Genomic DNA, 22,490 nt, shown 5'->3' with positions numbered 1-22,490 from the left:
GAATTCATTTTCATGGGCTGCTTGTCTTACATGTCCTTAGAAAATAATGTCATATGCTTTACTGCTACAAAAACTGTCTTCACAAACACCTATTTCAGTTTCTATAACCTGATTTCCTCTGCATTTTATAATCAAACTTAGGACCACCATGCAGTAGTAATCTCCAAGCCCCAATTTAGTGCCCTCCACATACTACTTGTGAAGTATGGGTAACGCTGAGCTCCATGGGGTTGGGAACAGCTTACCTGCTGTGCATCAGCTTCGGTTTCAAATGTAATAAACCAATTATCATTATAGGCAAATTCACAGTTTATAAATTTCGGTAAATTGTCTCCTTTAAATAATGCTTCTACTTCCTACAGGAAATAGAGATGTAGAAATTAATTCTCAACTACGCTACATTTGTCCTTACCAAGTAGAAATGACGCATACACTCAAGGACAGATCCTTAGACAAAGAGTCCGACGTACGGACAGCTAGTAAGCCTCTTTCAGAAGAGCTGAGGAGCTGACTGGCACAGAAAATAAGTCCACAACTTATTGATAGCTTTTCTTTGTACACCAAGGTACCATGAAGCTAAATTAATGTGAAAATATCATATCACTCTACCAGAAAGCTGATAACTTACACAACTGGGGAACGAGGTGGTGGTGTGAGAAATTTAAACATTAGCTGAACTTTTGTTTCTGGCCAAGATGGACCAGATTTATCTTCCCATTGAAACAATTATATGAAAGAACAGTTTTAGACAGCAGAGCTCAGGCCATGTAGGGCATGTGAGCCTGGGGTGCCAATGGGGGCCCCACAGCCCCCCAGTGCCAGGGAGGTGAGCATGACCCAGCCGCACATGTGCAGGGCTCTCACGGGGTCTCCCACGGCACAGCATGCATAAACAGCCCCTGCAATGATTAGAGGGAACAGCTGCAGCACTCACAGGGACAGGAGGTGTGTCTGCCCCCACCAGGCCGAGGAGAAAACACTCCCAATGCACAGGGGCTCAGGCACAGTGTGCAGAAGGGCACTGCTCTGGCGTGGGCAAGAACAGGCCCTGCAGTCATGTGGCCCTACTTCCGCCTGACAACACTCCTAAAGGGTCAAACTGAACCTCAAATAAAGCTCAACATCAGCTCCAGGAAATAATATAAAACATTTAGTACTCAATAAAGTAAAATCCAAAATGCGTGGCATCCATTCAAAATTTACCGGGCGCACAAAGAAACAGAAAAATAAGACCTGAAGGAGAAAAAAATCAATCAAATTAGGCCCAGAAATGATACAAATGATAGAATAAAAAGGCAAAAATATTAAAATAGTTCTTAGATATGTATCCTATATTCAAAAAGGTAAGACTGAGCATGTTAAATAGAAACACAGAAGAGGAAAGAAACAAAGACCCAAAAAGAACTCTGGAATGAAAAATGCACTACGTTGCATTAGCAGTTAGTTAGGAACTTTGAAAAGAAGAGAAGGGAGAAGAGAAAAAGTGCATGAAGAAATAACACCTTAGGAAACTTCAGTTCAAGAAACTCACAAGCTACATCAAGGGGTATCACCACCAAATTGCTTAAAATCTTCAAAGCACTGAGAAAAAGGGAGCCGTGCCGACATGCAGAGGAACAAAGACCAGAATGACAGACCAGCCCCAGAAACAACGCAAACCAGAACACAGGCGAACAGCATCTTTAGATACAGGAAGGGAACACAAGCCTGTAATCCTGAGTTCTACACCCGGAGAAAACAGCTTCCATAAATGAAGGCAAAATAAAGATTTTCTCAAAAAGAATGAATAAATAAAAAAGAAAAAAATTTCTCAAACACACAAAAGCTGAAAAACCTCCCTGCCAGGAGAGCCGCATCACAAGAAATAAAGGATGAAACAGGCAGAAAGGAGGCCAGAGGAAGTGTAGACCTGAACACGGGCATGAAAAGCACTGTAAATGGTAAATACTGAATAAATAGGAAACACATTTTTCTTACTTTTAATCTCTTGAAAAGAAAACTAACTTGTTGGAGACAAACATAACCAAGTCCTGTGTGGTTTAGGAATACCCAGCGTACCCACCGGGCTCAGGAAGTGGAGTGAGCCTCGGAAGGGGGAGCAGTGGGGCACTATTACTACAGGCAGACACGGACCAGCTGAACATGTCACTACAAACCCTAAAAGCAGCCACTAAAACAAAGAGTTATATCTAATAAGCCAAAAAAGGAAACAAAAATAATGAATTTAACCCAAGTAGAAAGGGAGGCATGGAAAGAAAGGAAAATGAGGAACAGGACAAAGAGAAAACAAGCAGGAGGTGGCAAATTGAAACCTAATCACATTACTGATCACTTACATGTGACCGGTCCAAACTTCCCACTCAGAAGGCAGAGAACTTCAGACTGGCTCAGAAAAGCAGGACCCAACTCTAGGCAGCCCACAAGAAGTCCACTCAAAACCCTGGGGTGGCGCCCCGACACCACAGTCGATTCAAAGCAAAATGTCACCAGGGGATTGGGGCCATTTTATGAAAGATTATTAAGCAACCAAATGAATTACAATTTAAAGAATTTTCCAACCACTGACAAGCACAGGGCTGCACTGAAACAGGAAGAGCGTTCTGAAGCCCCCGGGGCAGGGGGCGCCAGCCTGAGCAGAGGGGCTCTGTGTGCTCAGTGCTCTGCAGGCTTCCTGTCCTCTCATTCAGCTTGCGCCGCTTCCCCCGCCCCTTTCTGTTTCAACTCTTAGTTTACTAAAAAAACTTTTTAAAAAAACTTCCATGGTTCAAGTTTTACAACAGACATAGGGTGTGCCGTTTGGAATAATATAAATATACCAAGATCAATGTCTGCAGCTAAAAGTAGAAAATTCTTCTTGGTTAGTCCTTACAAATATTTCAAAGGACCTATGTGTTAAATATTATTGTGAGTTAATAAAGACATCCAGATTGGTAGAAAGAAATAAGATACTTCATATTTAGAACCTTAAAAAAAAAAAGGGACAAAAAAATTCATTCCTTATTTCTTTTTCTTCACATATAATATAGAACTAGTAAAAACAGCCTCAGCTGAACAGAAAGTAAAACTTGCTAGAACAATGCCATATTCAAGAAGGGTGTAATTTCTTATCCTAGGCTTGTTAGAACCCTCACCTTTGGTACACTACACCAAGAAGTGTCCTTCATACACCCGCACACACACTAACCGATTTCCTCTGCAGAGACAGCTCTGAGAATGTCCGCGGCCCGAGTCCCTCGGGCCTACACCTCACGGAAGACGCGTGACTGACAAAGCAAACTTCCTGGGGTCTCGAAGAAGAGTCCCCGCAGCAGTGAACTGCCACGCTCTACACAGGTCAAGGGCTGACTCTATCGGAGCCTCACACAAAGGCTCTTGTGCAACCACCAGGTTTTCAATACACAACGCACCTCAGTTTAAGTGTCTGGACAGGTAACATTGTACAGCAAAGCAGGAACTGTAGAGGACTTTTCAGGACTCTGACACTATCAAATACTGTGGTTTCCTAAAATTACTGCCTAAGTTGGTACTTTCTTTTTTATTTTATTTATTTGAGATAGAGTGAGAGAGAGCAAGCACAAGTGGGCAGAGGGAGAGGGAGAAGCAGACTTTCCCCCCTGAGCAGGGAGTCCGATCTGGGGCTCGATCCCAGGACCCTGAGATCATGACCTGAGCCAAAGGCAGACGCTTCACTGACTGAGCCATCCAGGCTTCCCTGCCTCTTCAGTATTTTTTAATGTGAAGTATATAATGGAGTTCTGAGACCAAAACATTTGAGTACCACTCTTACAAATGAATCACACTGCAACTAACAGTGTGTAAATCCTGGGAAGAAAGTGTTACTAGGAGTATTCTTTACAATACACCCTCTAAAAAACAAAGAAGTAAACAGAAATAAACAAAAACCCACAAAACACGTCCAACCGCCCTTCTGAGGAGACTTACTTCTACAGGAGTGGACTCCGGTATTTCACGCAGGATCACAATGCAACGACTCTGATTTGGCCTTACTTTTTCTCCCTTCTCATCCACTTGGACTAAAGGTAAAGCTACAAAGAGAAGAAAAATGAAGGGTAAAATACAAATATTAAAACAAATCATTTGCATTCTAGTTATGACATAATATAAACACTCCAGTCTGATGTGCTATATTGTATTTACTTAACACAATGAAGACAGCTGTATACAGTGGGATACCATAACACAAACCATCAGAAGGTTTTACACCCATCCCTCAGGTTAAATTTCTCAAAACTAAGGAGCACAGGAATTTTAAAAAGTCCTTTAAGAGCTAGAATAAATTTAACACCATGAAACAAGGATTCTCAACAGCCCAACCGACATGTAGATCACAACTCAAGAGCTACTGGCTTGTTCTTTTCTATGAGCGCCTAACATAAAATAGTTTTCCGTCCTATTACGACTTATTTTGAACTCACAACAAGGTGCCATGTGCGCCCCACACAGCCCTTCCCAGCGGTTACGTCCTCCACAACCGCAGCCCACGGTCTATATAAGGAGGGTGGTGCTGGGACAACAGTGCTAACACAGGGACAGGCTGGATTCAGACCTCACAAGTTTTTACATACATTCCTTTTTGTGATGTTCTGTTCTGGTGTCAGGTCTATGAAACCGTATAGATTGCATGTATAGATTGCAGTCACAACACAACCATGACCACAATCAGGGCTCAGGGCTGTCCACCCCCACAAAGACATGTTACCAACATCAGGAATGAAGACTGACTTCACTACAGGTTCTACTAGTATTGAAAGGACCTAAGGGAGTATCATGAAAAAGTTCCTGCTAATAAACATTAAGTTAGACAACTTACACGAAATGGAAACATCCTTAAAGACACACGCTACCAAAGCTCGCTCTAAGATGACGGTCACCAACGCAGACCCAGATCTGGGAGAGAAAAGAAAACTCAAGGCACACATGGTGTCCTCAGAGAATCCTACCAAACGCTTAAGAGAATACACTCCAATTCCACCTATGAAGCCAGAAGCTCTCTGATATCCAAACTAAACAAAAACAATACAAAGCAAGAAAACTATAGACCAATATCCCTGTGAACACAGATCAAAAATTCTTACCAAATTTTGCCAAATCAAATCTCACAATATATAAAAATAGTAATAAATCATGACAAGTGGGGTTTATCTCAGTAATGAAAGGTTGGTTTACCAATCGAAAATTCAGCAATGTAATTCACATTAATGGACTAAAAAACAAAAAAACATACCATTACCTCACAGATGCAGACAAAGTATTTGGCAAAATCCAACATTCCTGGAAAAAAATTCTCAGCAAATTAGGAATGGAAGGGAAACCTCCTTACTTAGGAAAAGTCAGCATCTAGCATCACACTTACTGAAGACAAGACAAAGCAAAAAACACCGACTCTCTCCACTTCCAGTCAACACTGTACTGGAGGTTTAAGCCAGGGCAATAATGCAAGAAACAGAAACTGAACGCACCCAGACTGGGTATAAAGAGGTAAAACTTTCCATTCATAGGCAATAAGCTTATTTCTATGTAGAAAATCTGAAAAAATTTCCCAAAAAACTAGAATTGAGGAGTTTAACAAAGTTTTAGTATACAAGATCAACATACAAAAGAGAATTGTATTTTTACATACTAGCACTGATGAAAATTGAAATAAAAACATTATTTAAAATTGTGTCAAAAACAGGAAATAGTTATAAATCTGTTAAGATACGGACGACCTGTACATTGAAAACTGCAGAACATTACCAAGAGAAAATTATAAAAGATGTAAATAAATGGAGAGATACTGTGTTCACTACTGTTATGATGTCAATTCTCTCCAAATTGATTTATAGATTCAATGCAATCCCAATAAAAATGTTTTTGAAAAACTGACACGTTGATTCTAAAATTCATATGGAAACGCAAAGCACTTAGAAGAGCCAAAACAAAGTTGAGAGACTCTGCACCTACTTGAAGACTTCTTACAAAGCCAGAGTAGTAATCAAGACACTGAAGTGCAGGTGTCAAAACAGAGAAGCAGATCAAGGACACAAAGCCCAGAGATAAACCCGCAGTGTGGGGACAGATGATCCCGACAACAGCACCAAGTCCAACTCAGTGGAGAAGGGAGAGTCTTTCCAGCTAACGGTGCTGGAACAGTTGCATACCCACATGTGAGGGGGCAGAGAACTTAGATTCATACCTCAAACCACGTACAAAGATTAGCTTAAAATGGACCACAGACCTAAATATGTAAACCCTAAAACTATAAAACTTCTGGGAGAAAACCTCCATGACTTTGGATTAAGAACAGATTTCTTAGATACAACACCAAAAGCAAGATCCATAAAAGAAAAAAATTAATGAATTGGACTATACAAAAATTCAGAACTGTGTTGTTCAAAAAATACTGTTACTAGCAGAATAAAAAAAGAGAAGCTAGAGACCAGGAGAATGCAAACCATATACCTGATTAACAGCTTATATCCAGGACATAGATAATACAGTATTTCAGACCACACACACACCCCCTCAAACCTCAATTGTAAGGAAACTAATAAAAAGGTGGGGTGGAGGGCACACGAACAGACGTTTCATCAAAGATAAAAGGAGAGCAAACAAGCACATGAAAAGATTGTTTGGTGTCACCAGGCATTAGGCAAACAGAAATTAAAACAGCAATGAGATAAAACTAGAAAATCTGCAAGTAAAATGCCCGTGCACAGCGAGTGCTTGCAAGGGTGTGGAGCAATGGAGGCCGCATCAGCCCACTCTGGAGACCGGCAGGCAATTTCACAAGTTAAAATACACCTACCATACCATCCCAACTACTGACCCCGAGAGAAACGGAAGCCTCTGTGCACACTGAGACTTTCACACTAATGCTCATGGCACCTTATTTGTAGTCAAAACCTGGCAATAACCAAGTCTATCAACTGCGGGGTGAATAAACCAAATGTGGTCTATCTACTGAATGGAATAGGACTCAGCCATAAAAAGCTATAAGCTATTGATAGACTCAACAATAATTATAAGAAACCAGATCCTCCCCCCTCCCAAAAAGGCTATTGCATGATTGATTCCCTTTACATAAAGTTTTCAGAAAATGTAGACTAAGGTACAGCGACAAAAAGCAGACGAGTGGTTGCCTGAAGCAGGAGGAAACTCTCGGGGGCGACAGTATGTTTATTATCTTCATTACAGTAGTTCCACGTGTGTATAAAGATGTCATAATTTAACAAATATACATGTAAACCACGTGTAATTTAAGGTGTGTAAATTCTACCTCAAGAAAGCTGTAAAAACAAAACAACAAACAGGGATTGGCGAAACTCCCCGTGCCTCTCATCCCCCAGTTTTGTCCGCAGTTTGTGTGCTCCCCATAAACGTTCACCTTTAGTCAGGGGAGTCAGTCCCACTCAGGTCTTTATACTCTTACCCCTGGACCTCTGAACCCATGAAAAGCAGAGTTCTATCTATTTTACTCATATCTAAACTCTGTACAGATGTTATCATTTTGTACTTACGTAAAATAGGCTTTTGTATTCAGCATTACGATTTTAAAATGGATTCTTGTTGAAAATGTAGCCTAGTTCGTTTTATTTGTTCTAGTATTCACTGTGAGGCTCTATCACAATGTATTTATATCTGAGTCTATTTTTAAATTAGCAATTTCAACTATATTAAAGTGTAAAAACAAAGCATTTGAATCAGACATTCTGTACCATGCACTACGTACCACGTGTATTATGACACAAAAACATAATTTACGCAATTCAATCAACACTAGAGTTTTGGTGTTGTACTAGGGAATATTCAAATTAAAATAAAATGTTATCAAGTGTCTACTGTGTATCTAATGTTCTATGTGAGGCATTTTTGGGGGGATGGGGATAAGATTTAAACAGGAGATCTCTGCTCACAGAGGCTTATTTATGTCACCCTGCCCAGAACTACAACTAATACGCTAACTACACTCTGTTCATTAGGTTATTACATATGCACATATATTCTGTCTACAACTGGAGTGAAAAGAAGCAATCAGACACTCAAGAGCTGAAGGCAGATGGACAGGAGGTACCACTACAACTGCAGACCCCCCCCCCCCGAGACGGTACTGGCAGGGAAGGCAGAAGAAGGGTGGGGAGGGTGGCAGGGCTGTGGGTCCACGGGGAGAAGCGGCTCCCTGCAGCAACCACACAGGGCACAGGGCAATTCAACATCCTCGTGCTCTGCATGAAGACTCCTAGCCAGCAAGCGTCAACCGAGAAATCATCCACGGGGCAGCCAAGTTTCCAAGGAATGCCTAAAAGAAATAACTACATCTGGGATTCCTAACAATAACCAAAGAATGTTAACTGGGTAAAGTGTTTTTTAGGTTAGGAAAGCCACTGGCCTTTATAAGTGGGTCACACAGAACCAAACTCAACCGATCCAACAAACAGATTTCTGTTCTGGAGTGTCAAAAACAAAGCAATGCTGGAAAGCATAAAGCTATCTTATCTTGGGACAGTGGTTATAATTTTCAGAATTCAAACTTCATAGATTACGTCTGCTCATTTCTTCACCATCTGCTCCAATAATTTAATGACCTTACAAAATCTGCCTAGGAACAGAAAGTGGAGAACTTTTATTTGCGAATAGAAATCCAACTAAGTTTTAAGATAAGACGTTCACCTATTCTTCTATGAAGTCGAATGCACACAAGAAAAAATCATCACTACCTGTCAGCCACGCCAGGGAGAGTACGGAAGCACTGCTGCCTAAGTGTCAGTGACGGAAAGTCACAGTGCTGACACGGGGAAATGGGGTTTTAATTCTGGCAAGGTGGATGTCCCCTCACTTAGAAATATTTGGGGTGGGGGGACACAATGTATTCTGTGTTCTTTGTGAAGGACTCAGAGCAGCCCTGAGAAGGGAAACTACAGAAATAATCCATCTGGTACTTGCAGTCCTATTACAGAAAGTGACTCTTTATAATTAAAAACAATCCCATTTAAAAATATATCCAATATATTGTACACTGAATTTCAAACTCATCCCCAGGGAAGCCATCCCGGGTGGCAGGGAGAACTGGAAGCAGTACAAAGGCCCTCAGAAAACTGTGGGCAGTGATGGTTTCGCAGATGTACACCGAGGTCCACACTGACCCAGCCGTGCACTGCACACACATGCAGCGCAGCTCCCTGGACGTCAGTTATAACCTCGGTCAAATGGTGTCTTCAAAAACATACGACAAAGTGGTTAGGTTGCAGGCGCTTCACCCTTAAAGGCCCACAGTCCCCAAACCCCTGCAGGTCTGATGTAATGTTTAAACCTTCCTCTGATGCTGCCAAATGTCCAAGAAACAACTTTGCTCACAATACCCTTTTAAAGAAAACCAGTCCTATTTCACCTTTCAAGCTTTAGCAGGAAGTTGAAATTTAAAGAAGCCCTTTTTGTTGCTGGAATGCTAATGAAAATGCATTGTACTTTCCATCAAAGACGGTCATCTCCTGTATATTTCACCAACATCCCAGCAGTTGTCCCTCTCTGTGGCAGCCTTCCTTAGGCCCACTCCCTGAGACGTGGCATATGCGGGGTCTGAGTTACGGAGCCCATTGACGCCCCTCACCACACACAGGGGCCAGTCAGAGAGGTAGGAAGGTGAAAGAAGACCCCACTTGCCTTCAAGTACCTAAATGACTGGCTATGGACCTGAAGGGCCACACCGCTGCGAGACCACGTACGCGCCCGCCCAGACTGCCGTTTACTTACACCTCAGCACTTCCACGATCAAGTTCATGTCAGTACTGAGCTTCTTGACGTGCTCCAGGTTAGCTACCGTGGTGATTGGCACATACTGATCACTGTCCATCTGCGATATAAGGTACATGTCACTAGCAAGGTTCTCCCTGCAGAAAGAAGACAAGAACTTTTAGTGACTCCTTCTTTAAAAGGACGCTTCCAAAGAGGGCGAGCAAGGCACGGCACTGCTTCAGAGTTACATCAGACTTCCAACCCCATCTGTTTCTTGTCAGCTCTCTGACCTTAGGGGAAGTTCTGGGAGAGCAAAAATATAGTGCACCTTTTACAGTCACAATGAATGAGTGGGTAATCCCTTAAAAATGTATTTATAGCTTATCTTTGTTCTAAAAAGTGTTTGAGTAGCTTATTAAAAATACAAACACAGTTTTTTAGGTTAAGACAATCCAGATGAAAGAACACAAAGCTAAGAAAGCTATGGAAAGGCCAGGAAAGGCTGGTGCCACGTGCCGTCTGGAACACGTGCAGCCAGAATTACAGAGAAGGACACGTGACCAGTAACACAGGTGTGGGGTCACGGCAGGTAAGCTGCAGGCACCAGCAGCTCGGGGGAAGGTGAGCCACTTGCTGGGGTTTTGGCCTATGGCGATGCTCCTAATATGAAGCCTCCATAAACAGGACAATGTGCTCGGAACATCTCAACACAGACACGATGGTCCCAGGGAAGGCCGAGGACAGTCTCCAAGATCCGCAGAGGGCAATGCTGCTCTGTCCCCACCACCTGTCAGGTAGCGCAAGAGGGACAGAGCGGAGCTTGTGAGAGGTGCAGACCCCCCTCTTCCACCTCACAGCCTCAGGGCAGAAGCTCTCCCTTTCAGAGCATGCCCTGAGGCTTGGTGCCGGGGCCTAACTGGGGAGGTGTGGGCCAGGAAGGCAAGCTGCGGTACCCGCCCCTCCCCACCCCTCCCCTCCATGTAGCCCCACAGTCTCTAGAGCGGCCCTCCTCAGACACTCTGTGAAAGTCTGAAGGCAGGCCCAAAGAAACAGTTGAAAAATCTCCATCGCTGAGAGAAAATCTTCCACATGGCCCATCAGTTATCATCGCACTCAAAGAAAATTACATTTAACCCAATCCCATCTTCCTGTATGTATCGTTCTGCCATTTTGAACTAAAGGTTCTACTCCATTTGTCAAGAGAAAAGGTACTACTCAGGATAAAGGAACAACTAAACATACGAGCGGTACATACACAGAACAATTTGCTACTGCAGGGTTTGGCATACTGGGAGAACTAGGATAGGAAATGTGTTCTCAAACTTCACTGTACTCAAGAATGTCTCTGCAAGGGATCCCTGGGTGGCTCACTCAGTGAAGTGTCTGCCTTCGGCTCAGATCATGGTCCCAGGGTCCTGGGATCGAGTCCCACATCGGGCTCCCTGCTCAGTGGGGAGTCTGCTTCTCCCTCTGCCTGCCGTTCCCCCTGCTTGTGCGCTCGCTCTGACAAATAAATAAATAACATCTTTTTAAAAAATGAAATAAAATAAAAAATGTGGGGGGACCTGTGTGGCTCAGTCGGTTAAAGCGTCCAAGTCTTGGTTTCAGCTCAGGTCATGGTCTCATGGGTCATGGGATCGAGCCCCGCAGCAGGCTCCTTGCTCAGCGGGGAGCCTGCTTCTCCCTCTGCCTCTCCCCGTCTTGTGCTCGTTCTCTCTCTCGCTCACTCTCTCTCTCAAAATAAATAAAATCTTAAAAAAAAAAAAAAGTCTCTGTCAGACTGATGACCTGAGGCCTCACCCTCAGAGTCTGATTCCGTGGTATTGGGGGTGGGGGGTCGCAGCCAGGACTCTGAATTTCAAAAAGCAACCCAGGTAATGATCATAATGATGAATCTGTGGAGAACTGTGGGGAACACTGGCTTAGCTGATTCGGTTTGGTTCTCCACCATGTCAAAAAGACTACTGCTACTCCATATTCTCCATGTCCTATGAAGATATCAACAGATCTCTACCCCTTCTCTATAGTATCACATCTGTACATAATAGCTAGTGCAGAACACCTGAGACAGCAGGTACCAGAAAACCCATTGGCATCCTTACCTAGATAAGCAGAATTCCAATGTCTTTTTAAGTATTTCTCGGGGGTCCTCCTGGCTTTCCGGCTGAGATTCATTACCTCCTACATAAAAGAAATGATCAACTCAGGAAAAATGGCTTAAAATTTACCAAGCAGATGACTCAGCATGGTGATTCTCATGTTTTCAATATACATATTAATTCATCTACACTGTGCACAGACAGTAAAAAAATCACTATTTTACCTACTAAGAAAAGGAAATCAGAGGCTAAAAACTTAAAATCCCCTCTCCCTTAAACAAAAACAGTAGTTACAAAAATAATCTGAGGAGTAAGATTTATTACCAACGTTTAGAGGTCCTTCTTTCCCTCCCAGAAAAAAAGTTAAGTTTATGTAATACCTTGTCTCAATTCAAAAAGGACTTTCAGGTAGTCTACAAGAACACAGAATACTAAATAAGGAGAAAGATAAATAAAGGCCAGAAAGACAAAGGCTGGGGATTCTGAGCACACAGGCCATAAGGACTATGCCGTCTCTACACTAGAGCCTTATGAACTTGCTTTTAAATGTCCAGGCAGTCAAAGCTACAGGTGGGAAGTGCTGTGCTTCAGAGACCCTACGGGAGAATACCAAGTAAGCAGACCGAGGCTGGCACCAGCTTCTAGCAGAAACGTCTCCTAAGATGCCAGAGAGCACAGTGGGTGACATCTGAGCGTGTGTCCCACGAGGCACTGGTCACAGACCAGACAGTGAGCTGGAGCTCAGGGTAAGGCCCTGGCACCCCCAGCACCCACACACCGTGAGAGCAGGATTTTCATACTGGAGTTTGGGGTGAGGCCCCTGCTCCTCCCCCTGGACTCTGCACAAGAGGTGAGGACCCTATTTTTAGGCGGCCAGGCTATCAAAGGCACCGAAACACGAAGAACTAACAGTTTTCCATACACTTCTACATAGATGTGCATAATCCTATATGTGGAATTTTCTGAGAAGAAACACTTAAATTTTAAAAGTCATAGACCATCAAAAAGTAAGGACAAAGTAGGGCACTTATTAACAAATAAGGACAGAGAGCTTGTGCCTGTTTTATATAGAGCTTTAACAAAATCCACCCCCAACCAGCAAAAGCAAGCAAACAATAAAACAAAGCAAAAAAACCCCCAACCAACCTAAAACAACAAAACAAAACCAATGGACTTGATGAGGCTGGAAATTACAAATGGCCCTTGAAACACAATCTAATGTCATTCCTTTATCCAGAAAGGCCTCTCCTGAGCACTCATTTAAATTCACATTCCACCACAGATTTCAGACATGTCCTGTCTCCTGCATGCCAGGCACTCTCGCAACACTGTTTACTCAGCCTAAAGAAGGCAAACTCTCTGCACATAGTGAGAGAGGCAATCCACAGTTGAATAAATAAACATTTAACATAAAGTCAGGTAGAATCAGACACAAAGGAGAATACCACAAGGCATGGGGAGAACATGCCAGAGCTGCTCCAGACATGCCAGCCAGAGGGGTGCTGCTCCAGAGGAGGCACGGAGCAGAGCCCGATGGAGGAGACAGCAGGCCTGTCAGGGATCTGGGGGAGCACACTGTTTAGCAGGGGATGCAGTGCACAGGGGAACACACGCAGAATGAGGCCACACTGGCAGGGAGGGTGGCTGTCACATCCAGCAGGCCAGCTACAATGAGGACATGAGAATTCTAACCTAAATATGACAGGAAGCCAAATTACATCTTGGAACGATTGCTCTGCTCTGTGCTGAAGACAGACAGTGAAGGCACAAGAGGGAGGCAAAGAGCCTAGTTAGGATGCCAATGCAACAATGCCAATGCAAACAATTAAGATAAACTAATATTTGCGACATTCTAGGTGAAGGGTGAGACTTGAGCCAAGAATAGAGCCAAGGTCTAGGACTGACCCCTGGGCGTGCCAATTTCCTAAGGAAAACTGAGAGGACAGGGCGAGGAAGACAGGACATCGAGTCAGCAGGAAAGAGAGGACACGGCAAGGTCAGGTGAGGGAAGACATGGGTTCCCCGCTCGGTCTGGCGGCACCACATCACTGGAGGTCTGGATAAAGGCAGTGCTGGTGATGAGGCTGGGGCAACAGTCCAGCTGGACGGGGCTTGAAGTCACAGGGGAGGTGAGCACAAAGAGGCAGCTGGTCCAGACACTGCTTCTGGAGAGTTCTGGTGGAGGAAGACAGGATGTCCAAGGCAGTCTCATGTAACATAAGAGAGGACAGAGCTATGTGGAAGACTCCTCACACAGCTGAGGAAGGGTCCCTTGTGAACACAGGAGTCTCTGGGGTCACAGACAGAGGATGTGAGACGTCCAGGTGTCAGGGTGTACTCTTCTGACAGCTCCAGTCCTCACAATTAAGACACAGACATGAGGTTATCTGCTTCTAGGCAAGACAGAGAACAACCAGCAAAACAGCTGGAAACGGAGAGGGAGTGCCACCAGCAAGATGGTGGAACAGGAGGTCCCCACTCATGTGCCCCTCAGCAACAATCCGGCATCCATCCTCAGACAAAAATGCCCAATGGGAGCTCTGGCATCCAGGGAGGAGACTGAAACCTGGGTGCAGTCCAAGGCTAAGCCAGGCCCTGCATCCAGGCAGCTGGCTTGCCAGAGGCCCCAGCTACAGACCCAGAAACGCTCTGTCCCCTAAGGACTCAGCTACAGCCCTGTTTGGCTTGGTCCTGTCGCCAACATCATCATCACTAACCATTAGGGAAATGCAAATCAAAACCACAGTGAGATATCACCTCATACCTGTTGGGATGGTTATCATCAAAAAACAAAGATAACAAGTGTTGGCAAGGATGTGAAGAAAAAGAAACTGCTGGTGGGAATGCAAACTGGGGCAGCCACTGTGGAAACCAGTATGGAAGGAAGTTCCTCATAAAGTTAAAAACAGAGCTACCCTACGACCCAGCAATCCCACTCTTGGGCATATATCCCAAGGCAATAATCAGTATCTTGAAGAGCTATCTGCACTCCCGTGTTCACTGCAGCTCTACTCACAGTAGCCAAGACAAAGGAGCCACCTAAGCGGCTGTCCACAGACAATGGATAAAGAAGATGTCATGTGTACACACACTGGGGTATTAGCCATAAATCCTGCCATTTGAGACAACGTGAGCACTGAGGCACTATGCTGACATAAGTCAGACAGACAAAGAGAAAAACTACATGATCTTACCTGCATGTGGAATCTAAAAAGTCAAAATCATACAACCAGAGGGTAGACCCATGGCTGGAGAGTAGGGACAATAGGGAGATGTTGGTCACTGGATACAAACTTTCAATTATCAGATGAATGAAGTTCTGGGGATCTCAGGTACAGCATGGTGACTATAGTTAACAATACTGTATTGTATACTTGAAACTTGCTAAGAGAGTACATCATAAGTGTTCTCAGCATACCAAGACCAGAAAAACAAAAACACTCTGTGAGGTAATGGATGTGTTAATTAGCTTGATTATAGTAATCATTTCACAGTGACTATGTAATATCAAATGATCAACGTTGGATACCTTAAATATATTCAATTTTTACTTGTCAATTACACCTCAATAAAGCTAGAAAAAATTGTAACCTTACCCCATCTTCCTTACGCTTTTGTCTTTTCTATTGTAGTTACCATCCTCTTACCTTATCTATCACAAACTTATTTATTATGTGTATTAATAACTGTCTGTCTGCCAAACAGATGTAAGCTCTCGTAAAGCAGGGGCTCTCGTAAGTTATGCTCACTGATCTATCCCAAGTAAATGGGGCACATGGTGCGTTCTGAATAAATAGCTTTTGAATGGAAAAACAAAACAGAATAAATGAAACAAGTTTTCCAGATATAGGAACATCAGTCCCATACAACTTTCCCAAGCCCGGGCTCAGAAAGTGGGACGGGAAGCCAGGAAGAAGTCGGTGGACATGCTGGACTAAGAGGCACAGGAGAGGGTGCAGGATAGGATGCACCGGGAGGGGGTCGACAGAGAGCTGCAGATGGCCTCTCAAGCAGGCACAAATGTCACCACTTCAGTGCGATGCAATCCCTGAAGTGGGGAAGAACTGCCCGGAAGGATGAGAAACAGCATGCATCCCTCCCTCACATAGGGCTGGAAGGAACGCCTGTTCCCACCAGCTGGACCAGAACACTACAGGTGCACAGAGTATGGGGTCTTGCCTTGGGGGTGGGAAGTAACCGGCCCCTGACTAAGCACCATTCCACTCCTGCCTAACAACTCTTAAAACAAGATGTAAAAGGATCAAACTGTTTCCAAGTCAGTAAGATGCATCCTGGAACAATACTCAAACTATTTAAAGAAAGAAATACAAAAACATTACGCACCCAACCAAAAATGACTATGAATGTCAAGCAGGAAAACTGACCCATTAACTAACAGTGACCTACCCAGAACAGTCGACACAGGTGTTAACACTAACTGACTGAGACATTATAATGGCAACTGTCCACATGCTTCAAAAGTTAGGTAGAAACATGAAAAATATTTAAAAGACCCAAATGGGATTTCTACAGATCAAAACTACAATGTCTGATATTAAAAATATACTTAATGGAATTAACAACAGATTAGACATTGTAGAAGACTAATGAATTTGAAGATATCCCAGAAACTTTCCAAAATGAAACCAAGAAATAAGAATTTTTAAAAAGGACAGAGGATGGGGCACCTGGGTGGCTCGGTAGGTTAAGCGTCTGCCTTCGGCTCAGGTCATGATCTCAGGGTCCTGGGATCGAGCCCCACATCAGGCTCCCTGTTCTGTGGGGAGTCTGCTTCTCCCTCTCCCTCTGTCCCTCCCCACCCCGCCTTGTGCTGTCGCTCTCTGTCAAATAAATAAAATCTTTAAAATATATATATTTTTTAAAAAGGGAGAGAGATAAGGAGAGAGGAGAGAGAGAGGATCAGGGAGCTCTGGGACAACTTCAAGGGTGTTAGTAGAGGAATAACCAGAAATTAAGAAAGAAAAGAAATGGCCAGGGGGGCACTGGGGCTGGAGCAACATTTGAAGAAATTATGCCCCAATTTTTCCAAGTCTGGTGAAAACATTTATAAATCACAGAAGATTGAAGAAGCTCAATGAACACCTACCACAGAAACATAAAGACTGCTTTTAAGTTGCATCATAATCAAAATGCCCAAAACCACTGATAAAGAAAAAGAGCTTGACAAAAAAATCTGACAACAGAGAATTCTATACGAAGCAAAAATGAATGTAAAATAAAGATGGTCTTGGATACACAAAAGCTGAAACAATCCATCACAGCAGATCTGCACTACAAGAAACATTCAGGTCCTTTAGGTGGAAGCAAAAGGATACCAGAAGGAAGTCTGGATTTACACAAACGAATGAAGACCACCAGAAGTGGTAACTACAGAGCATCCCCCTAACAAGAGCGAAATACACATTCTTCTCAAGGGCAAAGGGAACATGTACTAAGATGGCCCAGATTCTGGGCCACAGTACAAATCTTAATAAATTTAAAGGGATTCAAGTCATACGAATTATGTCCCATGACTGTAAGGAGATTAAAATAGAAACCAATAAAAGAAAGTTCCCTGGAAAATCCCCAAATATTTGGAAACTAAATACCAGACTTCTAAATTACCCATGGATCAAAGAAAAAATAAATAAAAAAGGAATCAGAGACAATTCTGAACTGAATTTTTTTTAAAACCACACCCACAATATATCAGAAATTGTGAGACTGTGCTAAAAGAGTACTTTGGAGATTTATGGAAGTAAATAGCTACCTCAGCAAAGAAGAAATGCTTCCCATCAATGAGTTCGGTTTCCACTGCAAGACACTAGGAAAAAAAAATTAAACCCCAAGTAATGAAGAGAAAGTAGATTATACAGATCAGAAGAAAACCAAGGAAACAGGAAGGAGAAAAACAATGAAACCAACTACTGGTTCTTTCAGACATCAACAAAACTGACAAACCTCTACACAGATTCATTACGGGGGAGGGGGAGTGGACATGAATTACCAATAATAATAATGAATTATGTGACATAGCTACAGATCCTACAGCGGGTGAATAAACACAGTATTATGAGCAATTCGAAGCAACCAAGTTGACACTTTAGATGAAGTGGACTGAATCTTTGTTAAGACCCAAGTAACAAACTGCCTCAGGAAGAAACAGACAACCTGAGTAGCCCTACATAAAAAAAAACAACTGTAGAGCCACCTGGGTGGCTCAGATGGTTGAGTGTCCAGCTTCCAGCTTCGGCTCAGGTCTTGGTGTCATGGTTGTAGGTTCCAGCCTCGCACTGGGCTCCGCGCTGGTGTGGAGCCTACTTACAAACAAACAAAAACTGTAGTTGAAAACTTTCCCTCACACAAAACCCTAGGCCCAGATGGCTCCACCTCTTCATTTAAAAGAGAAATGATAACCTCTTCCAAAAAAATCGCATAAGGGAGAATACATTGAAAACTACAGACCAACATCCCTCATGAACACAGGTATGAAAATTTTATGCAAAATTCTGGCCAACTTAAATCCAACAACTAATCAAAAGTGTGTTACATCATGACCCAGTGAAGCTTATCCAAGGAATGTAAGGTGTACTGAATTCATGAAAAATCATCCTAACACTAAAAGAAAAGTATGATCATTGCCACAGATGGAGACAAAACCATGACAAATTCCAACAACCACTCCTTATAAAAACTCTCGGCAAACGTAAGAGAAGGGTACCTCATGAACCTGATAAAGGTCAAGTACATAAAACCAAAACTAACATTACACTTACTGGTAAAATGGAATGTTTTTCCCCTATGATCAGTCAGATGTCTGCTCTCATGATCTGTTCACCTTTTTTTTTTTTTTTAAAGATTTTATTTATTTATTTGAGACAGAGAGAATGAGAGACAGAGAGCATGAGAGGGAGGAGGGTCAGAGGGAGAAGCAGACTCCCTGCCGAGCAGGGAGCCCGATGCGGGACTCGATCCTGGGACTCCAGGATCATGACCTGAGCCGAAGGCAGTCGCTTAACCAACTGAGCCACCCAGGCACCCAGTTCACCTTTGTTTTTAAAATTTTTTTTCAAGATTTTATTTTTAAGTAATCCCTACACTCATCATGGGGCTTGAACTCACAACCCCGTACCAAGAGCCACACACTCCACTGACTGAGCCAGCCAGGTACCCCTCTGTTCACCTTTGTAATGATGGCTCTATCCAGGGCAATCAGGCAAGACAAAAAAAGAGGCAAAGACAGAAAGACAGAAAGACAGAAAGAAAGAGGTACCAGATTGGATAGGAAATAAAGCTGAATGTATTTACAATAAAGCTGAATGTAACATGACTGTCTATGTAGAAGATACAATGGATTCCACAAAAAGTTCCTACAACTAGTGAGCTTAACATGCTTCCAGAGAGTATCAATTTACAAAAATTATATTTCTATATACTATAATTCCAAATCAAATTTTTTTTAAAAATCACAACAGCACCAAAAAAATATAAAATACTTAAGTACAAAAGATGTGGAAGACCAGTACACTGAAAAGTAAAAAATACAGCCAAGAGAAATTAAGGAAGACCTAACCAAGTGGAGACAATACAACAGCTCTTGCTCACCACATTAAAATGTCGTTTTTCTCCAACGACTCTATAGATTCAATGCAATCCCAATAAAAATCTCACCATTTTGGAGATACTGACTAGGTCATTGTAACTTGTATGGAAATGAAAAGGAACTAGAATAGCCAAAAAATTCTGATAAAGAACAAAATTGGAAAGCTAACACCACCTGTTTTTTTTTTTTTAAGATTTTATTTATTTGACAGCTAGATATAGCGAGAGAAGGAACACAAGCAGGGGTAGTGGGAGAGGGAGAAGCAGGCTTCCCGCGGAACAGGGAGCCCAATGCGGGGCTCGATCCCAGGACCCTGGGATCATGACCTGAGCCGAAGGCAGATGCTTAACGACTGAGCCACCCAGGTGCCCCACACCACCTGCTTTTAAGAATTACTTACAGTAGAGCGCCTGGTGGCTCAGTTGGTTAAGCGACTGCCTTCGGCTCAGGTCATGATCCTGGAGTTCTGGGATCGAGTCCCATATCGGGCTCCTTGCTCGGCAGGGGGTCTGCTTCTCCCTCTGGCCCTCCCCCCTCTCATGTGCTCTCTCTCTCTCTCATTCTCTCTGTCTCAAATAAATAAATAAAAAATCTTAAAAAAAAATTATAAGAATTACTTACAGTAATCACAAGTATGGCACTGTGTGAACACAGATTTAACAGATGGGTGGAAAAGAAAGACACAGTCCCAGAGATAAACTGACACATGTCGGGACAAATGATCCGGATGACAACACAAAGACAGCTCAGTGGAAAAGGGGGAGTCTTTCCAGCAAACGGTGATACAACAGTTGCATGCATACCTACCCAAGTAAAAAAAAAACAAAAACAAAAAACTCTGCGGCTGTACCTCACACTATATACAATTAATTTAAAATGAGCCACAGACCTTAAAAATGTAAAATTTAAAATAATACAACCTCTGGGAGAATACCTTTGTGACTCTGGATTAAGCACAGATTTCTTAGGTACAAAACCAAGAGCAAGATCCATAAAAGAAAAAAAACCTGATAAACTAGACTATCTACAAAATTTAAAACTACTACTTTTCAAAAGATACTGTTAGAACAACAAAAGACAAGCCAGACTGAGAGAATGTATTTGCGATTATAAATCTGATAAGGACTTGTGTACAAAACATATAAAGAACTCCCAAAACTCAGTTATGAAACAACCCAATACAAAAATGGGCAGAACACCTGAATAGACCCTTCACCAAAATGGCAAATGCATATGGTAAGATGTTTGACACTATTAGTCATTAGGAAATACAAATTAAAACTACAATAAGATTCAACTACCTACCTTTTGAATGGCTAAATTAAAGGACCGATCACATCAAGTGTTGATGAGGACATGGAGCCACTGGGGCTTCAATCCCCAGTGACGCACTTACAGAGGGCGCCATGATGGACCATAGCTCTACTGTTTCTTTCTTTCTTTTTTTTTTTTTTTTAAAGATCTTATTTATTTGACAGAGAGAGACAGAGCGAGAGAGGGAACACAAGCAGGGGGAATGGGAGAGGAAGAAGCAGGCTTCCCGCGGAGCAGGGAGCCCGATGCGGGGCTCGATCCCAAGACCCTGGGATCATGACCTGAGCCGAAGGCAGACGCTTAACGACTGAGCCACCCAGGCGCCCCAGCTCTACTGTTTCTTAAGAAGATAAACCGACCAGATGATCCATCTATTCCATTCTTATGTATTTCCCCAAGAGAAATGAAAACGTACTTCTATACAAAGTCTTGCCTTATAAATGTTCACAGAAGCTTTATTGGTAATAGCCCCAAACTGGAAACACCCAGATATTCCTCACCAGGTGAATGGAAATACAAACTGTGCCATAGGATGGGATGGAATACTGCTCAGAAATAGACAAATGACCTATGAATGTTATGACATCAGTGAATCTCAAAATTAGTAAGCTAAGTAAAAGAAGCCTGACAGAAAGAGCACATGCCATAAAAATCTATTTATGTAAAAGTCTAGAAAATGCAAACTAACCTAGAGTGACAGAAAGCACATCAGTGGTTGCCTGGGGCAAGGAGAGGGCACGGGAAGCTTTTAGTGGTGACAGGTATGTTCCTGATCTTGATGGTGTTACAGGTATATACACATCTTACCAAATTTGGTAGAGGAATCAGTGTGGGAGTGGAGGAGTGAGCAAATCAACTCTATCATGCACTCAATGCTGTGCTCCAAACCAGGGAAAATAAAACTTACAGAAAAGCTGGGATGCACTTCCAATACGTGATGATTATTGTACATCAATGTACTGCTCTATACCCTCAAAAATGAAGAGGAGGAGAGTGCTAGGGTCTGAGAGAAAACAGAAGGCGCCATATGGCTATCCAGGAGCTCGGCCGCACCGGGCCCCATGGCAGCACTGTGGGGCTGTGCCGGGGGCCAGCTGGGAGTTTGTAATCCCAAACTCAAAACGACAGCGTTCCACACACTACGTATTTTGTTCAGCCACTGTCGATCCGTTCAGGAACAGGTAGGCACATGGGAGGCGGAGAACTGATGGAAGGAAGTAACTGAGAAGAGGCTCTGGGTGACACAGGCAGAGGCGGGAAGGAGGGCGGGAGAGACGAGTGCCAGCAGGAACCGTGAAGGCAAGGTCATCATGGGGCTCGTCCTTTCAGGGAAAAACCAACATGGACACGCTGCTGTCCTATTGAAGTCTGTGGGCAATAGGTGCGAGAACATGTGTTAACAGACCGTCTCCTGGTAAGACCAGCACAGCAATGCAGCGGGAAGGTGGGCCTTCCCTAACTCAAGTGTAGCTCCAGACCATCACCTGGGAGACCAAACACACTCCACATGCATCTGGTCTGCTTTGATTAGCCAACTTCGGGCAGTTATTTCTCCCACTCAAGCTGCCCCATCCAGTCGTTAATGATGCGAGTGTAGCCCACCCCACAGTCTGCTGGGGCTTTACACTGTGGCTGGTCGTTTAGATGCAGGGGAACCAAACTCGAGGTAAGTCATCCGCACCCATCACTCCGAGGTACTTCTACATCGGCCCAGAGCCTGGCCCCAAAGAGAACTGTTGTCT

At 43.2% G+C, this 22,490-nt stretch overlaps 1 protein-coding gene across 2 annotated transcripts in view; it reads right to left on the bottom strand.

Annotated features, from left to right (window-relative positions):
* Positions 1-22,490, bottom strand: part of LARP4B (La ribonucleoprotein 4B) — a 61,590-nt gene that overhangs the window by 20,777 nt on the left and 18,323 nt on the right. The window contains exons 5-8 of one of the 2 annotated variants that reach the window (XM_021690892.2): positions 11,835-11,913; positions 9,751-9,887; positions 3,943-4,046; positions 246-356 (exon numbers count right to left, since the gene is read on the bottom strand). In XM_021690892.2, the coding sequence (XP_021546567.1) occupies positions 246-356; positions 3,943-4,046; positions 9,751-9,887; positions 11,835-11,913 (431 nt within the window). The remainder of the gene's footprint in view (positions 1-245; positions 357-3,942; positions 4,047-9,750; positions 9,888-11,834; positions 11,914-22,490) is intronic. The other variant, XM_021690893.2, reaches the window with a different exon arrangement.

Source organism: Neomonachus schauinslandi, chromosome 5 (genome assembly GCF_002201575.2).
Source record: "Neomonachus schauinslandi chromosome 5, ASM220157v2, whole genome shotgun sequence".
In the NCBI taxonomy this organism is placed as follows: Eukaryota; Metazoa; Chordata; class Mammalia; order Carnivora; family Phocidae; genus Neomonachus; species Neomonachus schauinslandi.
The sequence above is the reverse complement of the archived record's forward strand: the minus strand, read 5'-3'. Positions and strand labels throughout refer to the sequence as shown.